General features: G+C 45.1%; 3 protein-coding genes across 3 annotated transcripts in view; 2 read left to right on the top strand and 1 right to left on the bottom strand.

The window, feature by feature from the left end:
• LOC124690579 (tyrosine--tRNA ligase 1, cytoplasmic-like) overlaps positions 1 to 414 on the bottom strand; it is an 8,928-nt gene extending 8,514 nt beyond the window's left edge. Inside the window, exons 1-2 of the mRNA XM_047223946.1 lie at positions 377 to 414; positions 137 to 296 (exon numbers count right to left, since the gene is read on the bottom strand). Coding sequence (XP_047079902.1) covers positions 137 to 296; positions 377 to 414 — 198 coding nt within the window. The remainder of the gene's footprint in view (positions 1 to 136; positions 297 to 376) is intronic.
• Positions 415 to 1,319: 905 nt separating this feature from the next.
• On the top strand, positions 1,320 to 4,427 carry LOC124693014 (transmembrane 9 superfamily member 12-like). The gene is made up of 2 exons (XM_047226456.1): positions 1,320 to 1,421; positions 2,201 to 4,427. Exon 2 carries the CDS (start codon positions 2,224 to 2,226, stop codon positions 4,183 to 4,185), a length of 1,962 nt encoding a protein of 653 aa, XP_047082412.1. The 5' UTR covers positions 1,320 to 1,421; positions 2,201 to 2,223; the 3' UTR covers positions 4,186 to 4,427.
• A 5,484-nt stretch (positions 4,428 to 9,911) lies between these two features.
• On the top strand, positions 9,912 to 12,176 carry LOC124693016 (transmembrane 9 superfamily member 12-like). The gene has a single exon (XM_047226457.1). The coding sequence runs from the start codon at positions 9,934 to 9,936 to the stop codon at positions 11,902 to 11,904; it is 1,971 nt and encodes a 656-aa protein (XP_047082413.1). The 5' UTR covers positions 9,912 to 9,933; the 3' UTR covers positions 11,905 to 12,176.
• Positions 12,177 to 20,325: the final 8,149 nt, after the last annotated feature.

Consider the following 20,325-nt stretch of genomic DNA (forward strand, 5'->3'; position numbering starts at 1 on the left):
CTAAACTTAACAGATCCAGAGAAAAGTGAATCTGGTATCATCCTTCCTAGATACTCTCCTTCCTAGATACTCTACGGTTCAGTAACAAGCATTCAGAAAAAAAAAAATGCTACAGAAGTTTTTCCCATTGCTATACCTGCTCTATGTCCATCATGGGAGATGGCTCAAACCAAACATAGCAAATGGGAGCAGACTTCCTTTTCAGCAGGAGGCGGAGCTCATCCTCGTAGATGAACTCCTCTCCGATGCTCCTCAGAACTGCAAACCTATCATCAGAACTCGTCTTCATGGTGTCCCTAAAAGTGAATGCCAACTTCAGATGCCTTTAGTACAACATATGGGGCCAACAAACAGCTTCCATGCGAGCAAATGCTACCTGTAAAGGTCCACAGCGCCATCAGCTGATTCATTCATGGTAGAAATTTTGGATTGCCCCAACTTGGTTTGTTTCGAGCATACAAGCTTGCCTGGAGTAACATAAGACTAGTGGTGAACAAGATAGAAATTGCAATTTGTAGTAATAGCAGGATCAAAGAATGCAGCAATATATAAAGGAACCGTAGTTTGGAACAGAATAACTGAAACATATTAGGAATTAGGATAATGGACTAAATGAAACTCAAGGAACCAAGTATTGCAATCCATTGGTGTAAATAAAGGGTGGAGGCTTTGAACAACTGTATGAAAAACACCGAATTGCTTGTCGGGTGTGGGGTACTTATATGTTGCAAGTGTATACAAAGTGTAAACACGTGACTGAACCATGCATATGACAAACATCTGGTCTAGCGTTATGACTGAATACATATTTAACACTTCAAATTAACCACCAAAGATGCAGGTGGAGCGCCGGTTTGCCCCTCTATTCAATCAGATCATTTAAAATCCAACCCAGCAAAGGAGCGGACCGCGAGGGCTGGCGAAGAAGATCGAGGGGAAGGGCTACTCACGGGCTCGTGCGGGCGTGGTCCTAGTGGGAGAGGCTCTAGCCTCTAGGAGTCCACGTTGTACACGGCACCGTCGCAGACGGGGACACTCGCTACCGGATTAGGATTCCGTGTGCCGCAACGCCGGGGAGGCGGCGCCGTCACGGTGAGAGACAGTGGCGGTGGCCGGTGGCTACGGCGGGCGGGCGAGGTAGTCGAAGGCGAACGGCGGAAGGTGATCACCCACCGGAATCCAGGGCCCATCCGCGTAAACTCCGCACAGACCTTGGCCCATCTTCTATCATGAAGCAAGCCCAACCAGCCCATCCCAGACACAACCCAGCAACGAAAGCCCAACCGGGCCCATCCGACGACGGTAACAACGCTCACCTTTTTGTTCGGGGAAAATGCCTCGACTGAGCAGTTGGTTGGTGCGCTGCTGCTAGCTGTGCGCCGCTCACGCCGACGAGCATCTCCTCCCATCTCCGGTGCCAGGTTCGGATCGACTCACTCCTCCCGCCCTTCCTCCGCCTTCGCTTTCCAGCCTGCGCGCCGTCGCCTGCTTCATCCAGATCTGGGTCGCCCTTAGCTCGCGCGAGTTCGTGGCTGCGCGGTTCCTGTTTTACCCATGCGCTTGGCGGCGGCGTAGATCTGTTCTTCTGAAGCGCTCCCGTACCGCGATTCGGAAGCGAATTTGGTTCTCGGAAAATGTTTGAGCGACACCTGAAGCAGTTCCAGTGATACTATCCCAGATTTACTGCCGCTTTAGTATTTTAGAACCCATTGATTCAAGTTAGGTGGTACTGACTTAGTCATACTAACAGGTCATCAGCCGCATGCTTCTAATTTGCGCACACTAGTTTTAGTAGTATTTGCGTTAGGCATGCCTGATTGCGTCAATACAAGATGCGCTGTTACTGATGGATGCGGCTTTTTCCTAGTTCCCAAAAGTGGTCTTAGCGAGCATGTGCATCTTATTTTATTCTCTTCGCCATCAATTAGCCAATATATCTTTAATTTCCTTTCGGGTGGTATGTCATGATGGCATGCCATATACACTGGGAACATCGATGGTACTAAAAAAAACCCACTATGAGTTGTTTTATTATCTCATGTAACACCTTCGGCCAGACCTTACAGTTATTTTGTCGTGAAATCTGCATATGTTATGCTGCTTACGGAGAAATATGGAGTTATCCGTGCTGATATATTTGCTTGGCATATGGCTTATAGTTAGAGGAACTTATTGTTGATGTACTTTCTTTTGGTTTCAGGTGTTAGTCCGGAACTGGTAATCATGGCCAAGGGCTGGATATTCTCTGCTCTGTTACTGGTGTCACTTGTGATGGCTCCTGCTTGTGAGGCGTTCTACTTGCCAGGCAGTTACATGCACACGTACCGGCAAGGCGAGGAGATAGGAGCAAAGGTGAACTCGCTCACGTCAATTGAGACTGAACTGCCTTTCAGCTACTACAGCCTTCCGTACTGCCAGCCTCAGGGTGGGATAAAGAAGAGTGCTGAAAATCTGGGGGAGCTCCTTATGGGTGACCAGATTGATAATTCCCCTTACCGTTTCCGTATTAATGTCAATGAGTCACTATATCTGTGTACCACAAGCCCACTGGATGAGGTTGATGTGAAGCTCCTCAAGCAGCGCAGCCAGGACCTCTACCAGGTAAACATGATTCTTGACAATCTTCCTGTGAGGAGGTTTACTGAGCAGAATGGAATGACCATTCAGTGGACGGGCTATCCAGTTGGTTATACGCCTGAAGGTAGCTCTGATGTGTACATCATTAACCACCTGAAATTTAAGGTCTTGGTCCATAAGTATGAAGGAAGTAAAGTGAGGGTAGTTGGAACTGGGGAAGGAATGGAAGTGATCTCGGACACAGACACGGATGCCGGGTCTGGATTTGAGATAGTGGGATTTGAGGTGGTCCCATGCAGTGTGAAGCGTGACCCTGAAGCAATGTCAAAGCTTACAATGTATGATAAGGTTGAGGCTGTGAGCTGCCCCGTGGAGTTGGAGAAATCTCAAATGATCAGGGAGAAGGAGCGGATTACTTTTACGTATGATGTTGAATTTGTAAACAGTGACATCAGATGGCCATCGCGGTGGGATGCATACCTGAAGATGGACGGTGCGAAAATTCACTGGTTCTCGATTATGAACTCATTGATGGTGATACTGTTCTTGGCTGGCATTGTTTTTGTCATATTATTGCGGACAGTGAGGAGAGACTTGACTAGATATGAGGAGCTGGATAAGGAGGCTCAGGCTCAGATGAATGAGGAACTCTCTGGGTGGAAGCTGGTCGTTGGAGATGTCTTTAGAGAGCCAACCTCATCAAAACTGTTCTGTGTCATGATTGGTGATGGGGTTCAAATTCTGGGCATGGCAATTGTCACCATTTTCTTTGCTACCTTTGGATTCATGTCTCCTGCCTCTAGAGGAATGTTGTTGACAGGGATGATATTCCTCTATATGTTACTTGGTATTTTGGCCGGATATGCTGCTGTCAGGCTCTGGAGAACTGTAAAGGGAACTTCTGAGGGGTGGAGGTCTGTCTCCTGGTTAACTGCCTGTTTCTTCCCTGGAATTGTCTTCATTGTCCTCACTGTATTAAACTTCATGCTGTGGTCAAGAAACAGTACTGGAGCTCTCCCCATCTCACTTTTCTTCACTCTTCTGTCCTTGTGGTTCTGTATCTCTGTGCCACTTACCCTTCTAGGTGGTTTCCTTGGAACAAGGGCCGAGCCAATTGAATTCCCTGTTCGAACCAACCAAATACCAAGAGAAATCCCTACAAAGAATTACTCATGGCTCCTCATATTTGGTGCTGGAACTCTACCTTTCGGAACACTCTTCATTGAGCTCTTCTTCATTCTTTCAAGTATCTGGCTCGGAAGATTCTATTATGTGTTTGGGTTCCTCCTTGTCGTGCTCCTTTTGCTGGTTGTGGTATGTGCCGAGGTATCTGTTGTTCTTACCTACATGCATCTCTGTGCTGAGGACTGGAGGTGGTGGTGGAAAGCTTTCTTTGCCTCTGGAGCAGTGGCATTTTATGTGTTCCTCTACTCTATCAACTACTTGGTGTTTGATCTCAGAAGTTTGAGTGGGCCAGTTTCTGCCACACTATATATCGGATATGCTTTCATCGTCTCTCTTGCCATCATGCTAGCTACTGGAACTGTTGGATTCCTGACATCATTCTCTTTCGTTCACTACCTTTTCTCATCAGTCAAGATTGATTGAAGGCATTATCCTGCAAACCTCGAAGGATTGTACACGCAATGCTTTGATCATGGCAAGGGAAAGCAATGTACACGGTTGTGCCATTCTTAATGTAACATATTACTGAGAGTCTTGATACTATTGTACCACAATACATCTGGTATGTTCTAGTAGATGTGATCTTAAGCTTGTGATGTTCTTTTCTTATTTTTGCTGCATTGTGTGTTGATGCAAATGATCCTTTAAAATCGTGAATTTTGCCATATTATAGTGCCTTATGCAACTGTTGGTTTCATTCTTTTTGTAAGATAGGTTGCAATGCGGAAACTGTTTTATCTCTGGAGTGTAATCGTTCTGTTGCAAAATTGTGTTTCTAATGGATGCTAGTTTCTGCTTTTCGCACTGGTCTATTTGCTTGAGATTCCATACAGCATATAATTCAGGCTTTTGTAATTAGGCATGGTAATTCATATGTACTGTTTTGTGTGATCCCTTCATGACTAACAGTTATTGTAATTATCTATTTCACCATTCACATGTATTTATAGCTGCTCCAGCTTAGGTTTGCTTTTCTGTCTAGTCACTCTCCTTTAATAAAAGCTGATTCTGAAATCTGTAAGAAACAGTTCTATAATTCTGAAGTGCACCTAATGACATATAGCACCATACTTTTGACGGTTCTGTGACCATATCGTCCTGTTTTTTCGCCTTTTTGCTGTTGATGAAAAATATTGAAAGGTAGCCCTGAGAGCATGAGTGACTCAAATTGAACTAAATCAAGGAAATCATATGGGTGCAATTATTGCCGTCGTTATTTTTGTGGTTGAACTTGAATCTAGAGCATCTCAGTACAATCTTTGTTGCTTACTCCTAGTAGTCTAATACTCCGTACCACTAAGCCTTTTCTGCTTACCGGTGGAAATGAAATGGTGCAACTCTGTACCCTTCATGTCTGCATTTTGCCTTGTACAATGAACATGTGTGGTGCTATGCACATGGTTTGGTGGCTCCAACCAGATCTCGCACACACCACACCAGGATCATATATCCCCACAAGTATAAAGCTCCAGTGGCATTTATCATTAGGCTACCTCATCAGTTTCCTCATTGGGCACTCGCCCATCAACACTTTCTGTACCTACGGCAGCTGAAACTTCGTTTCATCTGGAGGGTGCTTTGCTCTATTCAGTAACCACTGACCAGTCATGTTATGGACCTAACAAAATGCTCAAAACTTTTTCCCTAGTTTTGTCTGGAAGGATGTCGCTTTCATTGCAGTTTGTGTTGCTAGTCATTTTTGTCCCCCTTGACGTTGCGCTGTTCTTCTCAGTCAGAAATCAGACCAAACTAAAATGCACCAGAAACCTGACACTGATGTGCGCGCCTATAATTTCATACGTCCATCAGTCTTCGGCAGTTCTCAAGAATCTGAATGCAAGCTATATTTGTGCTTGAGTTACACTTTCCCTGCCGATTCATAGAATAATTAGGGCAAAATTCGCCATGTGCAGATTCCTTGCATTCCCTGCATAATCATGGGTCGTCGTGGGGAGTGTGGCTGTGGTAGTGTACCCTCCAAGGAACGTGCCCTTTTCTTCCCTGAAGCTAACGTGTCCCTTTTCGTGCTCATGCGACGCAGATCACACCCTCCTCCCCCATTTTTAAAACAGAAACTTCATTTTCTTTTGTTGGTTCGCTCGTCGGTTCATGTTGCTGGTTCTTCACACCAACCAAGCCCTTTTCCCCACCGGACATCACGCATGATTGCTCGCTAAGAAATGCAGAAGATTCAGTGAGCGGCAGGTCGACGATGCAAATACGGTGGTAGTGTAGTGCAGAGTTGGGAGATGGTGTGATGGCGAGGTTTTGTTTTTTGGCTGAGAAAAGGGAGTTTGGTGGCCACTGGCCAAGCGGAGGCATCACCCACGGCAGGTTGGAGATCGCCTTTGCATAGCTGGACCATGAGAACGCATCCGAGTTCTACGCACGTAGTAGCAATTCTTAGGTTGTTGGTACCAACATTTTGGGTGGTTGTTGTGTTGTTTAGACGTCATTTTAGGCATGGCTGAGCTCTCACAGAAGAAATATAAACATACCTTCATTTTTTCTTCACATGAAATGTAAACATACTTGATGGGAGATTTTTTATCTGAATAATGAATACCATGTTGGAACCGTAGGGTCTGTCGCTGAAGATGTGATCGCAACCGCGGCAAATGCACACCTCACACTACATTGCCCCACCTTTTCTTTCTATTTCTACAACAAAAATACCACTCCCTCTAGATTCAGTTAATTAGCGCAATCACGTATAATTTTGAGCCGCGTTAACTAGTTTGGCTCAGAGAAAGTAAGAGTAGTAGCACTCCCTCCATTTCATGGAAGTTGTCTGAAATTTATCTAGAATTAGATGTATCTAGAACATTAACTAGCACTTAGAAAGAAATATCTAGGACTACCATCTATGGTAGGGGTTGAGCGAAGTGATTGTTTCCAACATTTACTTGACCGAGTATGTCAGCGCCTTAAAGGATGGAAAGAAAATTTTCTTTCGATGGGCGGGAAAGAAATATTAATAAAGGCAGTGGCGCAAGCAATTCCCTCGTATGCCATGTCGGTGTTCAATCTACCTAAGGGAATTTGTAAGGCAATTACTGATGTGATTGCAAGTTTCTGGTGGGGTGACGATGATTCCAAGAACCGGATGCATTGGTTCGCGTGGTGGAAAATGTGTATTCCAAAGAAGGATGGCGGGATGGGTTTTCAAGACCTTCACAGCTTTAATCTTGCTATGTTAGCAAAGCAGTGTTGGCGGTTAATCCAAAACCCAGAATCTCTGGTTGCACGTGTCCTTAGCGCAAAATATTACCCTGATGGAAATATACTGAACGCGGGACCTAAGAGTGGTTCTTCGTATACTTGGCAAAGTATTGTCGCCGGACTGCAGACCTTTCGTAGGGGCTATATATGGAGAATTGGTACGGGGTTCAAATTAATATTTGGCATGATCACTGGATTCCATCCAGTCCCGATCGTAAGGTTCTGACGCAAAGAGGAGCTACCCTATTATCAAAAGTACAGGAGCTAATTGACCCTCATACGGGTGTGTGGGATGAAGATCTCATCAGAAGTATTTTCCATCCACTAGATGTTGGAAGGATTTTGCAGATACCACTTAATGTTGAAAGGGTAGATGATTTTGTTGCGTGGCATTATACAAAATCGGGCACCTTTTCCGTTCGTACAGCATATCACAGAGAATGGGACCACAAATTTGGTCAACGACAAGCTCATGCGAATGGTCAGGGTAGCACACAAGTGAACCCAGTCTGGCAACGGACTTGGAAATTACGTGTCCCAGGAAAGATAAAAATATTCATTTGGAAATCTCTGCATGGTGCACTGTCGTGCCGGTGTGTGCTCTCTAATACACATATTACTACTAGTGGTGAATGTCCTATATGTGCTGGGGTGCGGAAGATATCCAACATGCACTCTTCACCTGCAGGCGTGCAAGGGATGTCTGAAAAGCTTTGAACCTGGAAGAAGAAATAACAAGAGCTTGCAGCGAGGACACAGGTCTGGTTCGGTTACACCCGAGCACCTTGTATGTGCGAAGCCAGTGCCAGTACAGCCCGAGGAACTTGCCCTCCCAGACTTGGCGGCGGTCGCAGCATGGTATATTTGGTAGCAACGGCAACATATCGTCAAAGGTGAACCTGTACAATCACCAGACCGGACGGCCATGGCGATTAAGGTATTAGCAACAAATTATTCACGAGCAAGCACCGCCAAGTACAAAGCGAAGTCAAAACACAAGTGGGTGAAACCTCTACATGGGCTTGTTAAGGTCAATGTGGACGCATCTTTTTCAGCAGAAACACTTGCAGGAGGAACGGGGGCTGTTATTCGGGATGAATGTGGACACTTTATAGCGGCGGCTACATGGTTCCTACCGCAGGTGAGCAATGCATGCTCGGCGGAAACCCTAGCAATCCGAAACGGTCTTTATCTTGCTAGTAACCAGGGATGCAACAAGATTGTGGTTGGATCAGATTGTGCAGATGCCATAGAAGCGGTGCGGAATGCGGGACTTCATATGGGGCAAGATGTTGCAATTATTGCGGAGTGCCACCAGTTGGCATTGGAGTTCGGGATGACGATGTTCCAACACTGCCACACAGAGAGGTTAATGAAGCAGCTGATACTTTGGCGAAGACTGCATTTAGCTCGAGAACTTCGGCCGTGTGGGATGATAATGCACCTGACTTTATTTCATCTTATATTGTAAATGACGCTACTGTTATTTGATGAATAAAGTCTTTCCCCGTCAAAAAAAAAACTAGCACTTAGAAAGATCTGAATTTTAGTAAAATCTCAGATGAGTTTCATGATGAGATGGAGGAAGTATCTATATATACTGTTCTCGAAAAGAAAAGAAAAATGCACCGCATTGCTGAATGTAGGAACTATTAGTACTTGTATTCATCTTCTTTGGCGTTATGCAGCGGCTTCCACGAGTGAGAGCCGTACCAACTCCACGGGCGCCCCAACTCCACCGACGGTCCAGATCTGAAACGGAGAATCAGTATACTGTAGTACTGTATACCATGCGCACGGACCCGTTCTGGCGCTTCTCCGGGCCCGCATGTCACTGTCCCGGTTAGGCTCCCCCCGCCAACCTGCCGAACCCACCCGGGTCAACTGCACGTGGAGCAGCGTAGAGCGGCCGGACCCAGCACCAACCCCTGGAGCGTGGTCCCCACCCCGCCTAGAGGAGGAGCCACACCAAACTGACCGGCCTGACAAAATCCCTGCGAAAACATCTGAAATTCGATGGAATTCCGCCGAATTTCAAGCACGCGGCGGAGAGAGATAGAAAAAGATGTCGCGGGAGAAGGAGGAGGGGGTATAAGATTGGCGTGCTGGTGCCGCGTCTCGGCCTCCTCGATTTTGCCGGCCCAGCGTTTACTACTACCTGCGCATTTCTTCTTCCTCCTCCTCCTCGATCTCGAGGCGGAGACCGAGAGAGAGAGAGAGAGAGGCGGCCTCGGGGTGTGGAGCGAGCATCCATGTTTTGACCTCGCCCAGGTCGCCGCCTTCCTTGTCCCCGTGATCCAGATCTGCGTCTGTCTGAGGTGAGCGCCCCCCCTCCCCCCGCCCCGCTTCTTTTTATCCCTCATTCTCCGTGTCATTCGTCAGTGGGGGGTTGGCGGATCTGGATCCCCTGTTTCTGTTCTTGCCCCGCTCCTTCGGGTCTAAGCTGGAACAGAGGAGGATTCGTGTCGTTTCGTCGGGATCGTTCGCGGTGTAGGTAATAGCTCGTTCTTCACGGTGGTTAACGTTGCCGATTTCAGGCGATTGTTTACTCGATCGTGTTCGTTCCATACGGGTTTATGTTCCTTCGTTCAGATGTATACTAGTCATTTTTAGGCTCCCTTGATTTGAATTCAGGAAGTTGTGAAGTAGCCCAGCTTCGGTGTATATTGGCCTTTACCGCTTTACTCGTAGATCATGTGTGTTCATTTCGTGCATGCATGTTGCCGATTACATAATTCAGTACTCTGTTTGCTTTCGTCTTTAACTCTGCCTATGTTTCTATTTCCTTATAACTGCATCAACGAAAGAAAGAGAAGGCGACCGGTGCAATATCAGTTGATATGTGTTTCTTGTGTACTACAATATGCTTCCAGGTGGAGTATATCGATTGATCTGTGTTTCTTCTGTACACATTGCTTCAGGTGCTGAGGCTAGGAATCTGTTGGCGCCATGCTCCCGAAGATGGCGTCGGCCCGGTGGATCTCAGCCTCCCTGCTGGTCCTTCTCCTGAGCCTGCACCCCGCCGTCGACGCCTTCTACCTCCCTGGCACCTTCATGCACACCTACGAGCCCGGGGAGGAGATCTCGGCCAAGGTCAACTCGCTCACGTCCATCGAGACCGAGCTGCCCTTCAGCTACTACAGCCTGCCCTACTGCCAGCCCCCCGAGGGCGTCAAGAAGAGCGCCGAGAACCTCGGCGAGGTCCTCATGGGCGACCAGATCGACAACTCGCCCTACCGCTTCCGCGTCAACCTCAACGAGTCGGTCTACCTCTGCACCACCGACCCGCTCACCAAGGAGCAGGCCGAGCTGATGAAGAACCGCGCCCGCAACCTCTACCAGGTCAACATGATCCTCGACAACCTGCCCGTCATGAGGTTCACCGAGCAGAACGGGATGACCATCCAGTGGACCGGCTACCCCGTCGGGTACAACCCCATGGGCAGCAGCGAGGACTACGTCATCAACCACCTCAAGTTCAGGGTTCTCGTCCACCCCTACCAGGCGCAGGGCGATGTTGTGGTCACGAGCGAGGACGGCGTTGCGATGGTGGAGTCTGACCGCAAGAGTGGCTTCCAGGTTGTTGGCTTCGAGGTCGTCCCTTGCAGCGTGAAGCGTGATCCTGAGGCGATGGCCAAGCTCAAGATGTATGAGAAGGTTGAGTCCGTGAGCTGCCCCTTGGAGCTTGAGAAGTCTCAGGTGATCCGTGAGAAGGAGAGGATTACGTTTACCTATGAGGTTGAGTATGTCAAGAGCAACATCAAGTGGCCGTCGAGGTGGGATGCGTACCTGAAGATGGATGGCGCCAAGGTGCACTGGTTTTCTATCATGAACTCGATGATGGTCGTCTTCTTCCTGGCTGGTATTGTGTTCGTCATATTCTTGAGGACTGTCCGTAGGGATCTGACACGTTATGAGGAGATGGACAAAGAAGCACAAGCTCAGATGAACGAAGAGCTCTCAGGATGGAAGCTTGTTGTTGGTGATGTCTTCAGAGAGCCCTGCTGCTCAAAGCTGCTGTGTGTTATGGTCGCTGACGGTATCCAGATCACCGGTATGGCAGTTGTTACCATTGTGTTTGCTGCTCTGGGTTTCCTCTCGCCTGCTTCAAGGGGAATGCTCCTGACCGGAATGATCATTCTCTACCTGTTCCTTGGGATTATTGCTGGATATGTCGGTGTCCGTGTCTGGAGGACCATCAAACAAACCTCAGAAGGCTGGAAATCTGTTGCTTGGCTGACCTCCTGCTTCTTCCCTGGTATTGTTTTTATCATCTTGACTGTGCTGAACTCCATCCTGTGGGGTAAGAAGAGCACTGGAGCTATACCCATTTCACTCTTCTTCACCCTCTTGGCCCTGTGGTTCTGCATCTCAGTGCCACTCACTCTTATTGGAGGCTTGCTAGGTACCCGTGCTGCAAGCATAGAATTCCCTGTCCGTACCAACCAAATTCCACGAGAGATCCCTGAGCGCAAGTTCCCTTCATGGCTCCTTGTGCTCGGCGCGGGAACATTGCCTTTTGGCACCCTTTTCATCGAGCTCTTCTTCATCCTTTCTAGCATCTGGCTGGGGAGGTTCTACTATGTCTTCGGCTTCCTCTTCATTGTCCTATTCCTGTTGGTCATAGTCTGTGGTGAGGTCTCTCTGGTCCTCACCTACATGCATCTTTGTGTGGAGGACTGGAAGTGGTGGTGGAAAGCTTTCTTTGCTTCTGGCTCCGTTGCTTTCTACGTCTTCCTATACTCTATCAACTACCTGGTGTTCGACCTCAGGAGCCTGAGCGGGCCAGTCTCCGCGACACTCTACCTTGGCTACTCCCTGATCATGGCTCTTGCCATCATGCTATCTACCGGTGCCATTGGATTCTTGCTCTCATTCTACTTCGTCCATTACCTCTTCTCATCTGTTAAGATTGACTAGAACTGCTTCTCCCTGCAATAGTGTCACCAGATTCTGGTGATAGTTATCCCTTAGAAACACAATACAAATAACATCAAAACGAAAATTGGAAACATGGTGTTTTACATGGTTTAGCACAGTTACTCCAGATTATGTTAATTTCTTAGACATGTATGCGCTGGCTATGTTGTTGTCTTTCTGTAATACTACTATGTTTTGCTTGCTCTGTGCATTTGTGAGCAGCATTTTTGTTGTTGAGGAACTTATTAAATATGAAACAGACGATTTGGTTACAGTGTCTTGTGATCTCTTCTGAGGTTTTACTGGTGTTGGTCAGTTGGTCAGACGTTCTTTCGCTTGTGTAAGAATTAGTAATCCCTACTTGATACTACTGATATATACATGTAAGCTAAATATTTAATCAGACTGTCCTTTTCAATGCTGCATGGTTTTACACTTCCTATCTGGTTATGATGTTGATTCATTTCTAGTCCTATTGTGGAGCTTTAACAAGGGAAGAACTTTATTACCCTGGCATATACAGCCATAAAATTCCAGGAGCGTGATGCTTGGACATCCCCAGATTTTATTGCTTGCTCTGCTCCTGTCCTAATAGGTTAAGAAAATCACGTAACAAAAAATAGTATTCCATCCATATATCTGGAAGAAGATTGTATGCTAACAGAACTGTGGAGAACTAGACATTGCACATTGGATGCAAGTAGTCAGAGAAGCTTGTTCATTCTCGATAGAAGTAATATCGATCAAAGGTTGCTCGACTATAACAAGTTGAGCTTAGTAGAACATTTGTATAGTATATGTTCCTTGGCACGATCGGATATGAACATTTATGACATCCCTGCCAATTCTGCTATTATCAAATGGGCAATAGGACCAGTGGCGGACCCAGAAAATTTATAAGTGGGGGAAATCAATTGAGTGGAGGCATTCCTTGTATAAATTTGCAAAATCTGAAGAAATTTCAGTGAAATATGAACAAACACTAAACAAATAAAAAATGTTGCGCCCCACTGAGCTCTACTTGGCTCCGCCCCTGAATAGGACTATCAAGAGAGCGTAGTTGTAGCATCCAACTTTCTTCTAAAGAGCACTTCTCACATTGCCAATTTCATCAAAAATAACCCACGCTACAATTTCCCCATGGTTTCATTGTGGTTTCAGTGTTTCAACCTAGAATCATGTAGGAGTACCATATTTCAGACCAATTGTGGTTTTACATAGGTTTAAGTAATGTTCGAAATAAAGTGTAGGAGCTTACGATGGGATTTGGCAGAACTCCTGGTAAAACCTCAGAACAACTCCAAAGTCCCAATGGAACATGCACACAACTTTCAAAAAATCATTAATCCGCAGTGCAACTCAATGAGTTTTTTTTTTTGTTTCGAAAGTTCCATAAATATTGCATTCAAGTTTGTAAAAGCAAAAAAAATTGAAATTTCAAATCATCTTCAACATTGATCTTGTTTGCTAGACCTCATCAAGAGTAGATTTAGGCCCAAAGAGGATGGGGCTAGTAATATGATTTTTTTTAGGCCAATTAGCCTGATAAATTGTTCTTTTAAAGTTTTCTCCAAGGTCATGAAAAACCGTTTTTCCCTTATCATGAATGACATTACTGCTATTAACCTAAGAAAGTGTTGTGATTGCCCATGAAATTATCCATTCGGTAAATAAAAGTGGTTGCAGTGGTATTGTCTTAAAATTATATTATGAGAGAGTTTTTGACATGGTGGATCTAGACTTTCTTCTAGATATTTTCAAGAAGAGAGGTTTTGGGGACAAAACTATAGCGCTTGTCAAAGCCATTACTCATGGTGGCTCCGTAGGAGTCAAGCTAAACAATAGTATTGGCGATTTCTTTTGTACTAGTAGAGGCCTTATACAAGGATATCCTTTTCCCCCTCTCCTTTTCAATGCAGTAGCAAATATTTTAACTACAATGCTTGTTAAGGAAGCTAATAATAATCTTATTAAAGGCCTTGGTTGTGACCTGAGACCTGGAGGGGTCATTTGTTTACAATATGCAGATGAAACCATCCTATTTTCTGATTGCAACCCTGAATTTGCAACCAACCTCAAAATGGTCTTTACTTGCTTTGAGCAAGTCTCTAGGATGTGAATTAATTACAATAAAAGTGAACTCTTTCCTCTTTGTTTAGGGAAATTAGATCTCTCTTTTTTAGCTGATATTTTTGGGTGTACTGTTGGTACATTCCCTATTAAATATCTTGGAATTCCTTTGCATTTTGACAAGCTTAGGAGGGTGGATATCCAGCCTTTGATTGACAAAATCCTCAAAAGGATCTCTGGTTGGAGAGGGGAGCTTCTCTCTCATGCAGCTAGGGCCATTCTTATCAAAGCTTTCCTAGCCAGCATTTCCATTTACCTACTTTTCTTTTTCAAATTTCCCAAATGGAATCTTGATTTGATCAACTCCCAAATGGCAAGGTCACATGAAGTTACACCTAGCTAACTGGAGACTCATTTGTAAAAAGGAGTTTGGTGGGCTAGGTATTCCTGATCTTGCCAATGTAAACCTGCCTCCTTGGCTCCTCGATTAAAAGATACAATTTGGATGATGGGAAGCTTTGGAAAAGTATGGTAGATTCTAAGTATAATACCTATAATCCAAATATTTTTTTTTTGTAGTAAAACAACTAGAGTCTCCTAGGAAAGGGGTCATGTGGGCTGTTCAAAGCATTATGTTTGGATATAGATGGCAGGTTGGGAATGGTTCTAAGGTTTGTCACCTCTCCATTAGCTGTCCAGTTCCTTGACATCTACATTATGTGCAATGAACATAATATGATTATCCAGAGCATATGGGATGGCTCTCAACTTAAACTAACCTTTAGAAGAAATTTTAATTCTTCCCTCATGCATCTTTGGTATGAGCTAGAAGCTATAGCTAATAATATTTTTTTCTGCTTATCTCCTAATGCTTTGATTTGGCAATACAAAAATAAGGGGGCTTATTGCACCTCCTCTTTATATACTATTATCAATTTTGGTGTTGTTCAACATGTTTACATTCCTGCAGTTTGGCAGTTGCATATACCACCTAGAGTTCATATTTTCCTTTTACTCCTATCCCATAATAAGCTTATGACCAGAGAAAATTTTGAAAAAAGAAACCTTAACAAATCAGTAGATTGCATCTTTTGTGCTGAATAGGAAACTGTGCATCATCTCTTCTTTCAGTGCACTGTAGCAGATTTGACGAACCATTTCACAAATTTTTGATATTGAAGTGGGAGATGATTATTTCTCTGTTGCTAAGTTTTGGATAGCTAATAAAAGACATGCAACTCTGAATGTTGTTTGTGCTGCTTCGCTTTGGTGCCTCTGGAAAATGAGGAATGGCATGATCTTTAACTGTCTACCTTGGTTGGACATCCGGCAGGTGTGGAGGATGATCTTTCACTCAGTGAAGAAGTGGAAAATCATATTGAAAGACCACATGGAGTCTGGAGTGGATACCTTCTACTTAGAGATGTCTCGAATTATGTCCTCTTTCGTAGCCCCAAAACCCTGAGAAACAGTCTAGATCGGTGCTCATCTCCTGATGCTAAAAGGGCAGCAATACACGGCACCTGGGGCACTCCCTACTTGTGTCCTCGAGCTGTAGGCGCTCAACTCACCCTCTGCCGTTTGATCACCTGGACGGTGTCATTAGCTTTTGTTGTTTCTCTTTCTGTTGTCCTTTTCCAGTCTTTGTTCTTTCTGATAGACTCGTTTTGTAATTTTGTATGAACCTGTCGTACTGTCAGGTTTCGTTGATTTAATCAATGAAACCGGGAATGAGATCCCTATTGATCTAAAAAAAAAAATACCTCATCAAGACGAAGACGATAGTAAAGCCGGATCCAAAATCAGTGAACCGGTTGTTCCGACAAAAATAGATGCACACATAAGGGAAAATTGGACAGCGGACACCGTTATTTTTTGGGTGTTTGTTGAAACACACTATCAGATTGTGGCTTTGGCTCAATTCTGTGTACCATTAATTTGTCACAACACACTATGAGACGGAAGAGGTGAACTCATGTTGATTTTGCGAACTCATTTCTGCAACTGTGTCGGAAACCCATTTATTAGTATCTAAACGTGCGTTCCACGAACTGATGTGGTGGACTCCGGATTGGGACTGCCGAAGCTGCCCGACATGGACCACTTGACGTGCCATTTTGTTGTTGTTTTTTGTAGGTTCGAAGCTACTACCAAACCAACCATTGCCACTTCGCAAGGGATTTGGTGCCCGCGAGATATCTTTGGTTATATGAAGCCAACATGCACCAGCCTAATCTCTTTGGACAATCATTACAAAGAGAAAAGCAGGGAAGACAGAAGCCATGGGAGGAGAGCGTTTGGAAGAAGGCGATCCGCGTACAGAGCCCCTTCTCGAGAAGCTCTCGGAGTCTTCTCACAGTTCATTACAGGATCATCCCGTCAAAAGAACTTATAAGGTATCCTAGCATTTTTTTCTCTCCATAAAAGACGCTTTATTATTTAAAAGTTTTAAACATTACACCCAATCTTTGTATAACTAAGATACACACAGCCGTTCGAGTATCTAGAAGAAACCAAAAACAAATTGTAAAAGAAAGAGAACCAACACTAAACTGCGTTGGCTGCAATCCGACGACTATGCAGCCACCTATCTTGGGAAATAAACTCCTTGACCGTATTCTGCAACTGTGTATACACCTCCGTAAAGAGATCGTGATCTTCCAAGTGTTGAAGTGGCGATCATGAACGGAGCAAAGCCGTACACCAGTAAATGACATGCATGAGAGAATAATTTTATCATTAAAGACCTTGTCATTTCTACATAGTCAAAACGGTCATACAACAAATTAATTCACAAAGGATTACTAGTTAAATAAATATTCCTTCTGTCTCATGAAACATGTCATAAATTTGTCTAGCTTTAAGTGTCAGATACACTCAAATTTGAACAAACTTAAGACAAGTTGGCTGATCCACATCTAGCGTTAGGGATCTGGCAAGTTGACACCAAGCGGTCGGGAGGAGGCTCTAAAACCCATCTAGGGTTTCGTCCCTCTCGCCGGCAACGTTGCCGGTTCGCTCCGCCTCCGGTGGCCTTGGGGCCTTGGAGGTGTGGCGGACTGCGGCCTCTCATCACCGGGAAGATTTCAATTCTTCGTTTAGTTTGTTTTCAGTGTCATCTTCTGGATGGTGAGGCGGCGGCTACTTCCTGAAGTCAGAATAGGGTCCTCTTCGTCCTATCCTCGCTCCGGCGGTGCATCTAGCGCCGGCGGAGGGCGCATGGAGTTGTGTGTTTGGCCAATCTCCCGTGACCCGGTCGTCTTTCATGTTCGATTGTATGGTTTCATGTCAGTCTTTTCCGATCTGTTGTTGTCATCATTGCCGATAGTTGCTGATCTAGTGCGCTGGTTCTTTTAGGTCTTAGCACGAAAAATTTCCGTTTGTCTACTACAACAAGCTCTACTACGATAAGTTTTGTCTGACTCCAGTGATGGAGGGGCGAGGACGGCGGCGCGCCTTCAGCTCGCGCTAGTGTTTGTAGTCGTCGCTAGGTGGTCCAATGACCTATTTGTAAATTTTATTACTTTTGACCATCTTTGTTTGTATTGTGTTGATGATTATTAATAGATCGGTGGAATTTTTGCAAAAGAAAAAACTTCAGACATGTTTCATGGATAGAGGGAGTAACATGAATGTGCTTCCAAGTTTGAAACTCCATATCTGAAACTTCTGGTTGATGGTGAGCTTTAGCTGAATGTTAATTGCAGCTATAACTAAGTTTGTATGCATTTTGCCGCCGTGATTTTAAACTGTGGGCTAGATGACTAATACCAGCGTTTAGTGTTGTTAGATGACTAATCATCTTCTGTATGGCCATAATGTCCCGTAAAATATACGTGGCGTATATATAACAATTGTCAAAATAAAATGAAGTCAGTAAAATCCAAATAACTAGTCATAGTAAGCTAAAAAGAAAGAGAAAAAACTGAAAAATAGAAAACCAATAGTAAAGGCTCGAGGGTAAAGGACTAAAGAGGTTCCTTATGGGAATGCAAGATCCACTTTCAACCGAGTGTCTCTCACCATTCTCCTCCACCATAAAACATGGCCAATTTTTTGCCCTATGTCCTTTGCTTTTTTCTACTTCGAAAGCAGCATTGGACATGTCAATAACCCAAATCACTATCATATAAGCTTCCGAGAGTCCAAGACACCCCAAGTGACCTTGATAGGCTTAGAATCAAAGTTCCTATCTGAGTGAATTAGTACGGCTTAGACTAACAACGAGGAAAGCAGAACTTCGAGATGGTCTTTCCTATGCATGAACCACTGGTTGAGCACTTCACTTGTCACGTCTCCCAATAAAAGAGTATACATTTACTGAGTCTATTAAAAAAATGCTATGACCGAAGAATAAAATGTGATACGTACTTTCCCAAATAAGAACAAAGAAAACCTTGACATGGACCATCTAGCGAGCGAAGTGTCACAAACCACCCTAGCCGATCCTCTTGCCTCAGTGCTCAAGCCACTTCTCAAACAAGTGGTCTTTTCGCGACCAAAGTGAAGCCTCACCATGATGTCAAGGGACTCGATGCCCTGCCGGGTATTTGACATGCCAGGAGTATCCAACCCCCAATAAGGCAACAAAGACTTTACAACCTCATCATTGTTAAGATTTTTGAACATTGCCTTATCCGGGCATTGGCGAGCCATGTCAAAACTCTGTAACCATCATCCAAACCTCATCGTAGACGACATCTCAAAGCCAGTTCATCATCTTGCAGCATGTGCATTCAACTACCTCCATCAAACCTTCTCCAAACGGTGTTAAGAGTATTCAGACTGGCTCACGAAAGAGCACCGTTTGGAGAAGTAGGTGGTGTTACTTCCCACCCATGGGGCAAGTGGCCATATTGTTCCATTCCATTATGAAGCCAACCTTCGCCGCATCCTCTAGGGTAAACGGATCACACACTAATTCCAAATCACACTTGCCTATATGCAAACAAGGCTTTGTTGTTTCAACACCTTAGTGGACTGCATATCCACCCTACTCTCGAGATCACACCTTCTTTTAGATTTTAAATACAATTTAAAATGTTGTGTTATGTATACATCATAACGAACTATCTAGTTCATTCCATAAGAGTCACACGGCTTGCCTTTCATTATTCATTAATTCCTACATGGATAATGGGACCCCAACCCTCTTTCATCAATTTATGATAATGGGGCCACCACCACCACCATCACCAGGACGCCGCCCAGGTCACCGCCCGCCACGCTGCTGTTGCCCTAGGCGCTCCGCTGCACGTTGGGTAGCTGATACGTCCAATTTGCATCACTATTTTATATCATAATTTGCTGTTATTCATTGATATATTTCATATGGGGACACAATACTTATGTTATTTCATCTATTTTGCATGTTTCATGATTATTTGGAGATCGAGCACCGGAGCCAGGATTCTGCTGGAAAAAGCACCGTCAGGATGCGATATTTCGGAAGATCAACTGTGGAAGGAAGTTTTACCAAGAATCCTATTTTTCCAGATGACGGAGGAAGCCAGAAGGGGGAGCCAGCTTGACCCAGTATGGGCCCACACCATAGGGTGGCGTGGCCCATGGCCTGGCCGCGCCACCATGTGGTATGGGGCCCCCTCGGCCTCTTTCGCCTCCTTTTCTTCGCGAAACCCTTCGTCCCGAAGACCTAAGCCACAGAGGAATCCTCACGAAGGGTTACAGCCGCCTCTGCGGGGCGGAGAACACCAGAGAGAAAAGAGCTCTCCGACGGGCAGGAATCCGCCGGGGAAATTCCCTCCCGGAGGGGGAAATCGACGCCATCGCCACCACCATCGAGCTGGACATCATCTCCATCACCATCATCATCATCTCCACCATCATCACCGCCATCTCCACCGCTGGACATCGTCACCGCTGTAGCAATTTGGGTTTGATCTTGATTGTTTGATAGGGGAAACTCTCCCGATACTGATTTCTACTTGTTGTTGATGCTATTGAGTGAAACCATTGAACCAAGGTCTATGTTCAGATTGTTATTCATCATCATATCACCTCTGATCATGTTCCATACGATGTCTCGTGAGTAGTTCGTTTAGTTCTTGAGGACATGGGTGAAGTCTAATTGTTAGTAGTGAACTATGGTTGAGTAATATTCAATGTTATGATATTTAAGTTGTGGTGTTATTCTTCTAGTGGTGTCGTGTGAACGTCGACTACACGACACTTCACCATTTATGGGCCTAGGGGAGTGCATCTTGTACTCGTTTGCCAATTGCGGGGTTGCCGGAGTGACGTAAACCTAAACCCCCGTTGGTATATCGATGCGGGAGGGATCGCGGGATCTCGCAGTTTAAGGCTGTGGTTAGATTTATCTTAATTATTTTC

This window comes from Lolium rigidum, chromosome 2 (assembly GCF_022539505.1).
Source record: "Lolium rigidum isolate FL_2022 chromosome 2, APGP_CSIRO_Lrig_0.1, whole genome shotgun sequence".
Taxonomy (NCBI): Eukaryota; Viridiplantae; Streptophyta; class Magnoliopsida; order Poales; family Poaceae; genus Lolium; species Lolium rigidum.

Excerpts from the sequence above, each read along its gene's own strand:
- LOC124693014 (XM_047226456.1), top strand. The coding sequence starts at position 2,224 with ATGGCCAAGGGCTGGATATTCTCTGCTCTGTTACTGGTGTCACTTGTG.
- LOC124693016 (XM_047226457.1), top strand. The coding sequence starts at position 9,934 with ATGCTCCCGAAGATGGCGTCGGCCCGGTGGATCTCAGCCTCCCTGCTG.